The sequence below is a fragment of the Panthera tigris genome, chromosome F3, assembly GCF_018350195.1.
Source record: "Panthera tigris isolate Pti1 chromosome F3, P.tigris_Pti1_mat1.1, whole genome shotgun sequence".
In the NCBI taxonomy this organism is placed as follows: domain Eukaryota; kingdom Metazoa; phylum Chordata; class Mammalia; order Carnivora; family Felidae; genus Panthera; species Panthera tigris.
In genome coordinates, this window is record NC_056678.1 from 41,653,889 (window position 1) to 41,669,736 (window position 15,848).

At 38.3% G+C, this 15,848-nt stretch overlaps 1 protein-coding gene across 2 annotated transcripts in view; it reads right to left on the reverse strand.

Moving 5' to 3' along the window:
* The window catches only part of KDM5B (lysine demethylase 5B), an 80,891-nt gene that overhangs the window by 23,317 nt on the left and 41,726 nt on the right, over positions 1-15,848 (reverse strand). For both annotated transcript variants that reach the window (XM_042976880.1, XM_042976879.1), the window contains exons 8-16: positions 14,057-14,215; positions 13,469-13,588; positions 11,292-11,450; positions 10,121-10,302; positions 8,669-8,831; positions 5,245-5,364; positions 3,651-3,845; positions 827-1,008; positions 547-671 (exon numbers count right to left, since the gene is read on the reverse strand). In XM_042976880.1, coding sequence (XP_042832814.1) covers positions 547-671; positions 827-1,008; positions 3,651-3,845; positions 5,245-5,364; positions 8,669-8,831; positions 10,121-10,302; positions 11,292-11,450; positions 13,469-13,588; positions 14,057-14,215 — 1,405 coding nt within the window. The remainder of the gene's footprint in view (positions 1-546; positions 672-826; positions 1,009-3,650; positions 3,846-5,244; positions 5,365-8,668; positions 8,832-10,120; positions 10,303-11,291; positions 11,451-13,468; positions 13,589-14,056; positions 14,216-15,848) is intronic.

Genomic DNA, 15,848 nt, shown 5'->3' on the forward strand with positions numbered 1-15,848 from the left:
GTCTTGAGATCTAGTTTTAATTTTTTTTAATGTTTATTTATTTATTTTGAGAGAGCGGGCGCACACATGAGTGACCAGAGGAGGGGCAAAGAGAATCATAAGCAGACCCTCTGCTGTCAGCACACGGCCCAACATGAGCCCTGTTTGTGAGTCACAAACCATGAGATCATGACCTGAGCTGAAATCAACACTTGGACACTTAACTAAGCTACCCAGGTGTCCTGAGATCTAGTTTTTTAAAAAAAATGTTTTTCTAAGGTTCCATATAAAATGTGAAACATTTTTGTACTGAGACAAGAAGTGTAAAAGTTATTCTGTTTCCGAATACTATGACCTTTGTTAAATATACGATCTTGTACAATTCATAGATCAAGATTTTCCTGTGATGGAAAGGGCATCTGCCTCATCCACTAGTGGCTTTATAACTTTCTCTGCTAACACTCCGTAAACCAGCATCAGGTCGTTTCAAGTAACCTGTTCATTGGTAACTATGTTGGCTACATTACAATCAGTCCCAATCTGCCAATCACCAAGAACATCACATACTTTTCTTTTTGTTAATCTTTGCCTCCAAAGCTTCATTCACATTCAGGGCCCATTCGTTGTAAGATTCTGCTCGAAGCTTCAATGCATTCATCATGGGGTAGAGATCATCCAGAGTGTATCTGTACCTAGAAACAGAGGAGCAGACATAGTTTTGAGATGTCTGGGCTTGGAGAAAATCACATATTTTACACGCAGTACTTCAGCCCTGGAACAGGAACGCCACAGAGCTTTTATTAAGGATTTAGGGTTTTCCAAAGAAAAGATCATTTTTCCTACTCACCTCAGTTTATATTTATAAGGGGGACAGGAACACAATTCTTTCACATGATGCAGGCAAACAAGCAGGCCAGGTTTACAAGAACAGGAGATGGCAGACATGAAGCATGTCGTTTTGCATTTTATACACTGACGCTCATCATCTGGCAACAGCTCAAAATCCATTCTTTCTGAATCAATTACTCCCTAAAATAAAGTGTACTTTAGAGACCTCCAAAGGATAATATAATCCACCGGCCCCCAAGAAAACTACATAACAGCTGAGTTAAAAAAAAAAAAAAAAAAAAAATGGGTGGGAGGGCCTTACGAAAATAGGAGTGCATGATTAAAAATGTCTGGAATACAAAGTAACAACAACCTAGCTACTATGGGCAAGGTAAACTACCTCATTTGTTTAGAGAGAACCTCTTTTTGGACAAGGTAGGCCCTTATGTTTGGTCATTGTGATCAGAGTGTGTATGAAAACAGTTATCAATAGGATCGTGCACTACTGACATTAGCTGTTTATTCTACTACAAATTGGCTCTGTCCATAATCTGGATATAGTCAATAAAAGCAAAAGAAACGTATATACTTTCTACTTCAGAGGAAATATTATACAGGAATTCAGAGTAATAAAAAGAACAAGAGTAAATAAAAAGGAAGGAAGAGGAAAAGACTGTCATGAAGGGATTATTGATGGGAAGATGCTTAGTGGTAGATCAGCTCTCACATGAAAAAGTTATCTAAAGGGATTATTATTTATCCAAAATGTTAGAAAAACATACAATAAAGACTACAGTCATAATGAAGTATTTCCTAATTGAAACAGTATCAAGAAAAATAAGATACTGAACCAGTAAATTTCAACCGCAGTTTGTACCACCTGACACCTGGAGAGCCCTCTAGGACATACTTTTGTCACTCAAAGATCAAGCGTTTACCACCTTTTCTCCTTATCTAAAAGGGAATCCAAATCCAACCATGAAAGTGCCAGAAGCTGATTAAGTCAATTTATGAGACACCAAGCTCCTTTGTTTTACTGTTACTCTGTATTTTAACCTTTTGACCATTTTACTTCCTGATTACAAGGACCAACAACGACAGAGGAGAGTAAGGAAACCACTAATGAATGAATTTTGGTTTTAAACTGGAACTGATCATTAAAAAGGACTTGGAAATAAAAATGGTTGCACTTTTATTTAAAATGAGATTAAGGACCAACTTTACAGATTTTCCTTGAGAATGACCCATATACAGTTTGCCCAATTTTAGTTTGTAAATTTCCACATCTAGAAAAAAATTTTAAGTTCTTCAAGTTTCAAAAATGAGTTACCATTATTGCTATAAGACCTTGGTAAAGGCACTTAAACCCTCTGGGCATTGTTTTCCCTAACTGTAAAATATCAGGGGAAGGTGAGTAAGCTGTTGTTGATCTGTACAGGCTTCAGGGAGTCAAAATTCAAGGATTCTATCTAAAACAGCACATTAAAAAAAAAAAAATGAATGTGACTATTTATTTGCAGATACCACTGTCCCCAACAGTCTAACAAAAGCTAATAAACAATTGAGTTTATTAGCAAGGTTGCAGTATACAAGTAGTCAATATACATAAGTCAATTATATTTATAAATATAAGCCATAAACCATTTGAAATAAAAATTGTTTTAAAGTATCATTTATAACAGTACCAAAAAACATAAAGTATATAATTATAAACCCAAGAAACTATGTATAAGATCTGTATGCTGCAATCTACAAAATACCGAATGAATGAAATCAAGATGACTTAAATAAATGGTGGATATACTATGTCCATGAACTGGAAGAGTCAGCATTGTTAAAATATCAATTCTCCCAACTATATTCATGGACTTAATGGAGTTCCAATGAAAGCCTAACAGGTTTTTTGGTAGAAATCAAAAAGCTGATTCTCAAATTTATATGTAAAGCAAAGGAACTAAGATAGCCAAACCAATTTTTAAAATGAACAAAGTTGTACGACTCACACTACCTCATTTCAAGATTTATTACAAAGTTACAGTAATCAACAGCATAGGGTAACAGCAATAGATAAATGCATAAATTAAGAGAATACAACAGAATGTAGAAATAGACCCATATAGGTGAGTCAAATTTCAACACAAAGGTGCCTGGGCATTTCCACAGAAAAAGAACAGTCTTCTCAAGACCTGGTGCTAAAGCAATGAGACACCCATATGAGGAAAAGAGTCATCCCAACCCACACCACACCTTACACCATAAATAAAAATTACTTGAGATGAGTTAAAGATTCATATGTAAAACCTAACACTAAAAATTCTAGGTGACTGACTATACAGGAGAAAGTCTTTGTGACTTTGGGTTAGATACGATTTCTTAAGGACATAAAAGAGATGCAAAAAAGAAACAACTGCTTAACTGAACTTCATCAAAATAAACTTCTGCTTTTACAAAGACACTGCTTTGAGAATGAAAAGACAAGCCACTGACTAGAAGAAAATATGTGTAGAGCACCCATCTGACAAAGGATTGGCATCCAGAATACACAGAAGTCTCACAACAATCCAATAAAAAGGGGGCTGGGACAAAACACTTGGACAGACACTTATCAAAGAGATACATACACAAGTAGTAAATAAGCACACACATGATAAGATGTTCAATAAATCAGTAGCCATTAGAGAAGTAGAAATTAAAACCACAAAGAGATACTAATACACATCTATCAGAATGCTCTTAAAGGAAATTAGATTAAGAAAAGACTTCTTAAAATGGTACTAATACGTGTAAGAATTTTACTAAGTAATGCCCTGAGATATGCAATTAGAAGGATTCCAGAACCTTACCAATTTACGGACAGTTTCTCTTAAAGCTTTCTCATCCTCAATCATAATGGCCATGTCTTTCTGAACAGTTGAAGCCACGACGACATCTAGTACATCAGCCTTGGAAGCCATCTTGCAAATCATCTCATCGTGGGAAAATACACAATAGCGGTGAAGCAAACGATAATGCTCCACACACTGTCGGCCTAATGGCAGCTGGGTCAAAAGACAGAGAATACATGACATTCATTCATCTTTCTCCTTCCTATTTCCAAAGACTTTTGACCATTATCAAATTACTAAATATGATATTCTGGGTCATAATACAAATATCAACCCTAAAACCAGACTCTAAGAAGCCTTGGGCCTTTTTTTTTTAATCTTTGCATCTTAAAAGATCTGGCATATTAGGCAGTTAAAAAAAACCAATGGACTTGGGTGACTGGCTGGCTCAGTCAGAAAAGCATGCAACTCCTGATCTCAGTTGTCATGAGTTCAAGCCCCACGCTGGGTATAAATAAACTTAAAAAAAAAAAAAGTATTAACAATGTATTATTGTCTATAACAATGTAAACTCTAACTGGACATATGAATTTACACATTTCCTGAAACAACTATGCTGAACTAGTGTGGGTTAACCTACTCCAGGGAATAATAATGCTCCAAAGTAGAACAGAAAATAATTTTAGATACAGGTGGTACTATTACACAGGAAAGCACTGAAACAAGGCTATAATTCATTAGATTTAACATCACACACTTAAACTAGATCTTTTTATGTAAATGAAAAGTAATATTACTAATACAAAAAGTCTACTTTACAAGGCACCTGGGTTTGGCTCAGGTCATGACCTTGTGGTTCATGGGATTAAGCCCCACGTAGGCTCTGTGCTGACAGCACAGAGCCTGAGCCTGCTTGGGATTCTCTCTCTCCCTCTCACCTGCTCGCACTCTCTCTCTCAAAATAAACAAACATTAAAAAAAAAAAATCTAGGGGCGCCTGGGTGGCTCAGTCAGTTAAGCATCCAACTTCGGCTCAGGTCATGATCTTGCAGTTCATGGGTTTGAGCCCTGTGTCAGGCTCTGGGCTGACAGATTCGGATTCTGCTTCGGATTCTGTGTCTCCCTCTCTATCTCTGCCCCTCCCCTGCTCATGCTCTGCCTCTGTCTCTCTCTCAAAAATAAATAAATATTAAAAAAAAAAAAAAAATCTACAACCAAAACCAAATACATCACTGAAAATTGCTGTCCTGTAGATAATTTAAGCTACTGCTGTATAGTCTTAAGACTGAACTGTTTGTTATGAGTTTGCAATGAAATCCTGAATTTCACCGAAAATGTAAATCAACAGACTCATTTATTCATCAAGTCTCACTTTTACAGAAGAAAAACATTATCAGCTGAACCCAGTAGTGCGCTTAGTTAGTACAGCCCTGCTTTACAATGTGATGCCAAGTACTCTATCTCACTATGGATGGTAAACAATTTGTAAACCAGCCATTTGAGCAGCAACAGGTTTAAGCAACCATACACATGAAAGCTTTTAAAGTATTATATACCATTTCTGTAGGAAAACAATACATTTGAAAAGGCTCACTAAGTCATAATTACATACCCAATCAACAGTGCAGAAGTTAACAGCCTCAGCAAAATTAAAACCTTGATTAAAACCACTGTGGTAGGCTCTTGGAAACGTAATCACAAACTCCCCAGCACACTGATTAGTTCGGTAAACCTATAGAGACAGAAATTGGAGATTTTTAGTGACATCCGTGAAAGACAAACTGGGCACAGACTATCAGATAAGTCTCCAGAAAGGGAAGCTTTCTGCTAACTAAAAGTGAACCATAAAAAAAGAACTACGGTAGAAGAATCACAGAGATACTCGTTTCTGTCACAAGATGGAATAGTACCCCAGACTAGTAGGCTGATTATTAATATCTGAATAGAACACATGGCTTTTACTACAAAAATTTGGCTACATCCAGGATTAGGACACATCTTTCTAAATATAGCTACAGTTAAGAATATTCTAATTTTATTATACCAAAATAGGATCTCCTACCACCAGTCATCCCATACAGCGATCTTGATTTAGGCCTCAAACTTACCTCCCAACAATTCCCCTTTTCTCACCACCCACTCAACGAAGAACAAAACAAAACAAAACAAAACCCTGCATTGGGGAGCCTGGGTAGCTCAGTCGGTTAAGCATCTGACTTCTGCTCAGGTCACGATCTCACCAGTGTGTGGGTTCAAGCTCCGTGTCAGGCTCTGTGCTGACAATGGAGAGAATGCTTGGGATTCTCTCTCTCTCCCTCTCTGTCTACCCCTCCCTGACTCATATTTTCTCCCTCTCTCTCAAAATAAAAAACTTAAAAAAAAAAAAAAAAAACAAACGTGTATTAAGGCAGCAGTCTCTTGGACATCAGCCTTAGCAACATTTTTCTGGATAGGTTCTCCTCAGGCAAGGGAAATAAGCAAAAATAAACTACTGGGACTACGACATATTAAAGAGCCTTTGCACAGCAAAGGAAACCATCAGTAAAAATGAAAAGGCAACCCACTGAATGGTAGAAGATATTTGCAAATTATCTATCCATTAAGGGATTAATATCCAACAACTCAACACCAAAAAATAATAATAATAATAATAATCCAATTGAAACGTAGACATGAGTAGACATTTTGCCAAAGAAGATATAGAGATGGCCAGCAGTAGGTGAAAAGATGCCCAATATCACTAATCATCAGGAAAATGCAAATCAAAACCACAATGAGAGATTTTACACCTCTTAGAATGGCTAGTGTCAAAAAGACAACGAAGGGGCACCTGGGTGGCTCAGATGGTTAAGCATTCAACTTCGGCTCAGGTCATGATCTCACGGTTTGTGGGTCTGAGCCCCGCATCGGGCTCTGTGCTGACAGCTCAGAGCCTGAAGCAGAGGTGCCTGGGTGGCTCAGTCAGTTGAGTTTCCGATTTCAGCTCAAGTCTCTATTTCAAGGTTTATGAGTTCAAGCCCCGCAGTGGGCTCACTGCTATCAGTGCAGAGCCTGCTTCTGATATTCTGTCCCCCTCTTCTCTCTGCCCCTCCCCTGCCCACAGTGTCTCTCTCAAAAATAAACATTTTTAAAAAATTTGATCTTGGGGTGCCTGGGTGGCTCAGTCGGTTAAGCATCTGACTTCGGCTCAGGTCATGATCTCGCGGTCTGTGAGTTCAAGCCCCGCATCAGGCTCTGTGCTGATAGCTCAGAGCCTGCAGCCTGTTTCAAATTCTGTGTCTCCCTCTCTCTCTGACCCTCCCCCGTTCATGCTGTCTCTCCCTGTCTCAAAAATAAATAAATGTTAAAAAAAAAATTAAAAAAAAATTTTTTTTTTTTAATTTGTTCTTAATTAAAAAAACCTATAGTGCTCTAGGCACACAAATCCTCAGGCTGAACTTACTCCCATAAAATAATAAAATTAAGTATCTTTTCAACATCTCTCTCTCCATCTTGTCCAAAATGTAGTTCCTGGACTAAGAGTATTAACACCAACTGGCAACTCGGAAATGCAAATTCTCGAGCACCACCCAGACTAACAGAACCAGAAGCTCTGGGGGTGAGGTTCAGCCATTCGGGGTTCAGATATAGGCGGAAGTTTGAAGACCACTACCCACCACATGGGCACAATCCCTTCTACGGGGAATAGTTTCTCCCCTCTACCCCCAAATCCACCAAAAATATTCTTTATCAGAGCTCCAAGTCTTAGTTCAAATGATCATTACAAGTCCTTTCTAATTCTCCCTAGAGTTAGTGCATCAGCCTCATAGTTGACAGCACTGTTAAAGCACACCACCGTTCCATTATCTGTGTAAAGAGTATCTGTCTTTAACCCTTAAATTCTGAGTCTCAAATGCACAGGCTCACTCATCCATCTCTGCGGGTCCAGAATCAAGCCCCATGGGTTCCTCAACTAAATCACTGAGAATCATGGCCAGACGTCTCATTTAGGGCAAGTTACTTATAACAAGTCAGAAAGATCAGTCAATATGAGGGGGAAAAATCAATGTGAAAAATACCAACACAAGGAGATGGTGGTATTTTGGTAGTTATTGGTCATTACTTTCTAAGCTAGTCTCCATGAATAATTTATGATCCCTCAAAGAAAAATCCTTTCCATCTGTCCCCACTTACTAGCCCGTGGCCCCCAAAGCATGAAATTTAGGTCACAGCAACATCAGGAATGCACTTTAGCGCAGTAACCGTACCATCTACATTCGACTTAGCTAGCTGAGATGGACCCCTCAACTTCACACGCTTCACTCTGGCCTCCCTAAATATCTTCAGAGCATTCTCCAACAGGAAACCATATACTAGTAAGTGTCACTTTGTACACCAACCTCAGAGGTGGTATCACCAACAACAGCACCTTTCAGTCTAGAGTAGGAACCCTGAAATCTAAGCTCAAGAGCTTGCAATAAATTTTCTCTTTAAGTAAGCTTAATTGGGGTGGAGGTATAATACAACTAAGACCTACCAAGCATGGAGATCATTTCAGTTTATCATTCAAAATTAAGTTCAAATAGATTCCATAATTTTTTTTTTAAGGTAGGGACAGAGTATAAAGGATTCTGACACTAGAGCTTAGATCTAATTATTAGAACAGAACCTAGACATTTTCACCGTAATTTATACAAATAACATTAAGGTCTTTGTTTTGTTGCATTGAAAGACTGAAGCTATAAAGAAAAATTACGGTTTAGAAAGCTTGAATTAGACACTGGAAAAAAAAAAAAAAGAAAGCATCACACTTAGTATTTGCAAAATATGGCTGCTTGGCAACCTAGTTATTAGCTGCAACAAATTCGTTTTTATGGTGTCCAAGGATCTAGTCTGACTGGCTTATTGCAGTATAGTATCCAATTACACCAAGCAGCTGTTTCTGCTACGCAGTTATGGTATGGAACACATAACCAAATCAATGCATAAAAAACTGAGTAAGGGAAGAGAAGTGGTAAATTAAGCCTGAGTGGCAGGAGGATTGACCCAGAACATACAGGCACTTCATGAGTCATCAGGGTATTGGGGTTCATGATGGTCACAAGCTGATGGAGAAGATCTGGCTGGGACACAAAGAGCTCTGGAGCTAGTTTCTTCATTACATTTTCTAGCTGCTCGGCAGCATACCCTGGGACTCCATACCAGGTTTTTGGCTCACCCCTGCAAACAGATTGTAAAAATAAATCAATCTCAAGAAATATATAAACATGAAATTTCATTAGAAAAAAATCAGTCTGCAACAACATAAACAAAAAATAGTTCACAAGTCATATATTTCAGACCCTGCTCTGTTAAGATTATGCTACATAGGAATGTTCTGAGTGTCATTAGAAATGTGATCTGAACATATATGATGCATTTCCCCCTTCAAATGTATAGAATTTGAACATGAGACTTTATGTCCCAGGTCCCTCTCCTCCTTCCCATTTTTACCTGATCCTTTAGAAAGTGTAAACATCTAGAGTTTCTAAGAATATAAGATAACGTGTTAGCTACAGGGTATGTGGTTACCACAATTTCTTATAGCAATTGACAAGGGATGGCAATTCTCCATCATCCTTTTCCCTTGTCCGTTCTGACACGCAAGGTTAAATCAAACACTAATAAGGCAATTAGCATTTCTAAAGAGCTCTTATTCTTCAAAGCACTTTAAACTGTCAACCAATTAATCTGTAACATCCCTGTGAGGTATGGTAAATATAATCTTCATTTTACAGCTGGGAGCAATTGCCTAGGGAAGCAGAACTGATGCTCCACATATATTTGCCAACTCCCTCTTTCTTGTGGTACATTCTCAAATTCCTCGTGTGGGGACTTAAGTGAGTTACAGATCTTCAAATATTTCTGTACTTAGAAAAGCAAGGGAAATGGAGGGGGTAAAAAAACAGATGTGAAAGAAGCAATCGCTTTGCTTAGAGTTTAAAAAAAAGTCTGAATATGTGCACCCGGCCACCACGCACACACGCACTGACGAAGCCCATTCTACTATGTATAATGACGCCAGAATTCAGCAGCACGAAATAGAAGCTGGCAGTTCCAAGGACCTGGACTCTAGCACCTAGACTTCACTACTCGTCCAAAGGGTATCTGAGCTGCCACTGGCATGGAATGGGATTTTTCCATAGTAAGAGCAAGGCTCAGTGCTTTTTAATCTTTCCATGAGTAAAGATTTTTCACTAAAATCTGTCTACCCTCTCTGCAGAAACATGTTGTACCTGAAAAATAGTGTGTGTACAATTTCAGGGGATTTATGGACTTCCTAGGAATCCTTAAGAACCACTGCCTTAACTTGTTAAGATGCCTGTTCCAACAGTAGTGAAAACTTGGGGGGGAAAAAAATAGCTCGTTACTTTTCAGACACAGTTGAAGAGTTAAGACACATCTGAGACGAAAAGGAAAGTTTCCAGCCCAGCTCGCATACCATTTGTAGGTTATCTGGAACTTCTTACCAGTGCAGGTAGTTAATCGAATAGCTCCAGTGGTCTTCAATATGCCAACAGAATGAAGAAAAGCACATTCCTACATATAACCAAGGAAGTTTCATGCCACATATATCAGCGGTAATGTGAGCAAGGACAGACTGTTCCATCACTGGCATATTGTTCAAATTCCAGCCACTATCAAGATATTCCTAAAAAGAAAGAAGCAAACAAGGTATAAAGGTTTAGCTACATCATGCTAACGTTTTAGATTCTGCACGTTTCAGAAAGCTGACTGAAAACAGTCTTCAAAACAAAAAGGCTGGGATCAGAGGAAAGGAGGGGAGACCACTATGCTGACTTCTTAGATGCCCATATATTACTTCTGCTCAGTTCTGAACTTTATATAAACGGACTCATATAGTATACACTTCTGTATCTGCCCACTCCCTTTGTTCTGGCTACAGAGGAAATACATCGTATCAGTCTGTTTATATCAAGTTCAAAAACAGGCCATCTAACCTATGGTGCTCCAAGTCAGGATAGTGGTTGTCCTGAGACAGGGAAGGTAGGAAAAGAGGGAGGACAAAAGGGGAACTTCAGGGGTAAGGTCTGGTAATAACAGGTAATGTCCTTATTCTTGTTCTAGTGCTGGTTACATGGGTGTATTCAGCTTGTGAAAACTCATCAAGCTGTGCACACTGTTATGTACTCATCTAGGTTAGATTTCAAAAAGGTTTTTAAAAAAAAAAAAAATCTTCCTAAAAGTTTGCTATTGTGGAAAATACTAGACTCATAAACACTGAAGTTAAAAGATAAATAGGTCTGGTCCCAATCCCTCAAATTTTCTTCAGAAGGAGAAACCAAAGTTATGGACTGAAGGCACAGGGGAGGTTAAGCATCTCCCCACATCATCACAACGCAGTAGAACAGCTGGGACTAGAATTGTTCTGTGGGCTCTTTCTACTTTTCTTGAAATCATTAAAAATCTAGTAATCAAAAATGTGCTGAAAGTAATCATAAATATTACTTTAAGCCAACCAAAAAGAATTTTAATTAATAATTCAAGTTCCAACCATACATATATTTGCAGTAAGGCCATGAATGCTGTACTATGTCCTTTAGATAAGGATATGCTGAACTATCAGCTTTAAATGCAGGTCTCTGCTTGAAATACAAGTGCCTCACAGCTACAGCCTACCTCCTCTTCAGGTGAAAGTTTGATTTTCCCATCTCGGACAGGGAAGCCACTGCCAAATTCTTTTGAGGCAATATCGGCTCCATATTCTACTGTGACATCCTCTTCAATAGTGCTTACCAGTCGCCAAAATTCTTTCTCAACCAGTTCTGTGGGAACCATCTGGAAATAAAACAATGAGGAAGAGAAAAAAATGAATTTTTTCTCAGACACTCACAAACTACCCATGACCAATCTGAAGAGATTAGCTAAGTGACAGGAATCATAGGATAGCACCCTAAGGAAAATTATATCCATAACGTTCCACAATTGATCCCAGGCAGTTCACACATACACATTATTTTCTGAAAGCGACTGTCTAACTAAAGAGGAAGTACTGATTAAGAATTCAGGTTCCTCTATCACCAACCTGGCTACGACTCTAAAAGGGAGTCAAGGAAAGCAAAATTCTGACATTCAAAAACTGGAGATGCTTTTTTGTATGGGAAATAGAATACATAACTTGATGGACTATTACACAGTAATAACAGCTGTGTGTGAAGGACGCTTTATCCGTGAGAGGTGTCCAAACACATTACCTGGGTGCACCTTACGCTCCTCTCACTAGGCCTGGCTGACAGTGCTGCAGGGAGCCATGATGAAAAAGAGTGCAGAACGTGAACAAAAGAGCAATTACTCTACAGCAGTACAAAGAGCCACCAGACGGAGTGTCTAGGATCTGTGGTTAATCCCACGTGAGTCTAGAGACAGGTAACTTAAATGCGATCCCTCAAGGTCCTCATCTTCTAAGTAAAATGAAAAACTAAGCACAGAGAGAAGAGGTCACATGCATACCACCAACTGGTGAAGCAAACATACCAGAAAATAATATACTACAGGAGGTGTCAAAAGAACTGAAAATTCAAAAGAGCATATTTTGAATTTATAAGCCCATCAAATAGGCAAACATTTTAAGTAACTTAACAGCTAGCGTTAGTGCTTTTAGGGAAAAACAAATTCACTCATATACTGCTGGGTTCCCTCAAATGATACAGCCATTAGAGTAGGGAGAAAATTCATCTGACCTCAGTAAGCATGCCAAGAAAACAATCCAGCTAAAGAAATCTACATGTGTGAAGTGTCTGCTACAGTACTTTGTTGGTCAGTGAGAAAAAATACAACCCAAGTGTCCAGAATTACGGTAGGAAACCATTTAATTCTGGTGTACTCACTTGATGGAACATTAAATGCTGAATGAAACATGCTTATGCTTCTAAGAGCATAAAAGAAAATTTAAAATGAACTCACCCTGAAGTTTATAATACTTATGATAACACAACAACATACACAAGCATGCTGACCTGCACACAGGAGTCATTCAGTACATTGTAAAGCTTTCCTCTTCTTTTTTTAATTTTTTTATTTATTTTTTTTTAATTTTTTTTTTTTAACGTTTTATTTATTTTTGAAACAGGGAGAGACAGAGCATGAACAGGGGAGGGTCAGAGAGAGGGAGACACAGAATCTGAAACAGGCTCCAGGCTCTGAGCTGTCAGCACAGAGCCCGATGCGGGGCTCGAACTCACGGACCGCGAGATCATGACCTGAGCCGAAGTCGGCCGCTTAACCCACTGAGCCACCCAGGCGCCCCTCCTCTTCTTTTTTTTAATATGTCCTACTAAATATTGACAACTCTTTTTTTTTTTTAAGTTTATGTATTTATTTTAGAAGAGAGAGAGACTGCATGGGACAGAGAGAGAGAGAGAGAGGGAGAGAGAGAGAAAATCCCAAGCAGGCTCTGCGCTGACAGCACAGAGCCCAATGCAGGGCTCAAACTGGGAGATCATGACCTGAGCCAAAACCAAGAGTATGATGCTTAACCGACTGAGCCACCCAGGCGCCCGTGTAAAGTTTTCTTTACAGTACATTTGTTCAACTAAAAGCACTGCTGTTGGTCTCCTTTACTAATATTCTGTTATTGATGCTGTATAATTTGTGTGGAAAAGCCCCTCTTTAGAGAAACCAAGTGAAAAATCAGGATGTATTTTAAAGTATTACAGAATTTTAATATTACTAAACAAATTAAAAGTTCACTGTGCATAATGACTATCAAAATAAGCACCAAGTCAAATTTGTCTTCAGATACATCTTTCTACAAAAGTTATTAAAATTCTGTATCAAAGCAGTATGTATGTACATACATGGACTGGCATGTTGAAATAATCAGATTTGAATGCATCTGCCATTTCCCCAAAAGTACGGAGGGTATAGTCCCTGGCTGCTTGTTCAAAGCCAAATGCCTCTTGTGGCTTACTACACTCCTGCCAAAATGAAAAAGAAGGGAAAAAATATTTTTATTTATACATTAGTTATATTTCATTTATATATATTTAAAAAACAGATTAGTTACGTAGTGTTTGTTTAAAATAGAAAAAAAAGCTGAATGGATACACTTCAAAATAACCGTTACCTACTGATTGTAAAATCATACTTCTATTTTTTTTTTACGTCATTCAGTCTTTAAGACGTTTTGCAAAGAGCATGCAATGCTTTCTTAAAGGAAAAAAACATTTTAGGTGTAGTTAAAAATTTTTTTTCTGCCTCTTAGCTCCTTGCATGGCTATAGAACTCACTGTCAAGACCTCCTTCCTATTCAGGTCCAGCCCTTTTTTTTTTTTTTTTTTTTTTTTGAGCATCATTATTATCAACTGCTAAATCTAAAACCCAAAAGCAAAGAAAAACTTTTCTGAAGGAAATTCTCTAATGCTATCTCTGCCATTAATTCTTACCTGGGCCAAACACTTAGGACACCTCCAGTCTCCCTTGGGAACATCATGGAGAGGTGGGATCAAGCAAAAGGTGTGATAACTGTCATCACACCCATCACACAAAAGAAGCCGGTCTTCATCATTGCCACTGCCACATAAGAGGCAGACATACAAATCCACCTGTAGCAATAAAAATAGGTACAAAACAATGGGACATGAGCTACAATTTGATTTTGTGAAATTCTAAGAATAATCGGTCAGGCATAATCTAGTCTCTCCATCCTCCTTCAAATGCAAATGCTTCACCCTCTATAAGAGGTATTATATTTATTTATTTTGAGAGACTGTGTGCGTTGTGTGTGCATGCATACACAAGTGGGGAGGGGCAGAGAGAGAGAAAGAGAGAGAATCCCAAGCAGGCTCCATGCTGTCAACACAGAGCCCAACGCAGAGCTTGATCCCACAAACCGTGAGACCATGACCTGAACCAAAATCAAGAGTTGGATGCTTAACCGACTGAGCCACCCAGGCGCCCCATAAGAAGTATTTTAAATGAAAATGCTTCACCTTTTATAAGAGATATTTCACAATGCTTAATGCATTCCCAACTCTAAAGTATAATCTCTAAACTTTTTCAGTTGTGTATTTTAGTTAAAGTTCATTATTAAGATATCTAGCTTTTAGTAGTTTAGAGAATGATAATCTAGAAGAGTAGCAGGTAATAAATTGTCAGCTTAACCAAAAATAGAATTTATAAAAAATTCAATTTTGCCATGTTCAAAAGGAAAGAAAAGTGTTTAAGTTAATTAACCACAATAAATTACTTTATATTCTATTTAAGGATTCATGGTTAAGAAGTTCCCCAAATACAGTGATAAAAATACACAGTTATTACCTGTTACAGGCTCTATTGTGTCCCCCCCCCCCCCCCCCCCCGCCAAATTCATGTCTTGAAGTCCTAACTCCCAGTACCTCAGAACGTGACTGGATTTGGAACCAGGGTCTTTAAAGAGGTTAATGAAGGTAAAATGAGATCATAATGAGTGGGCCCTAATCCAATGATTAGTACTGATGAAAAGGAGATATGGACACAGATGTGTACAGAGGAAAACCACGTGAAGATACAGGGAGAAGATGACCATCTACAAGCCAAGTAGAGAGGTCTCAGAAAAAATCCACCCTACAGACGCCTTGGTCTTAGACTTCCAGCCTCCAGAAATGTGAGAAAATAAATTCTGTTATTTAAGCCACTCAGTCTGTGGTACTTTGTTATGGCAGCCCTTGCAAACTAATACATTTCCAATAAATATGGAAAGCTAATTCAACTAATAAGGGAGTCTCACTTTTTCAGTCTTTTTTTGTATCAAATAAAAACCTGGGTTCTGATCATTTTCTGTGGGGTTTTTTTGTTTGTTTTTTTTTTTATCCAGTGGTGGGAGGGGAGGGGGGGAAGAGATGGTACTCATCCATAGGACACTTAATTGGAATAATTTCAAATTCCAAGATAAAAAGCACTTGTTCAAGCTACTCACTGGGCTCTCGGAAGGGGGCAGAGAAGAAAAGCAACCAGATCTCTGTAATGTCCTAAAGCCTCACTTTTAAGTTTCCGTTTGAGAAAATGACTACTTAGTCCTCCAACTCTTGTTGGTGCTCAATTCCTATCCCCCCCACTCCTTTTCTTTTCCTTCCTTCCTTTTCCTTCCTTGTTGTAAAGTTGGAAAACATCAACACGATTTTTGATCTAGCTTTCAGCTCATTTGGAGGTGATCTAGTAATTTATGAACATTCCACATATAATCTAGCTCACCATTAT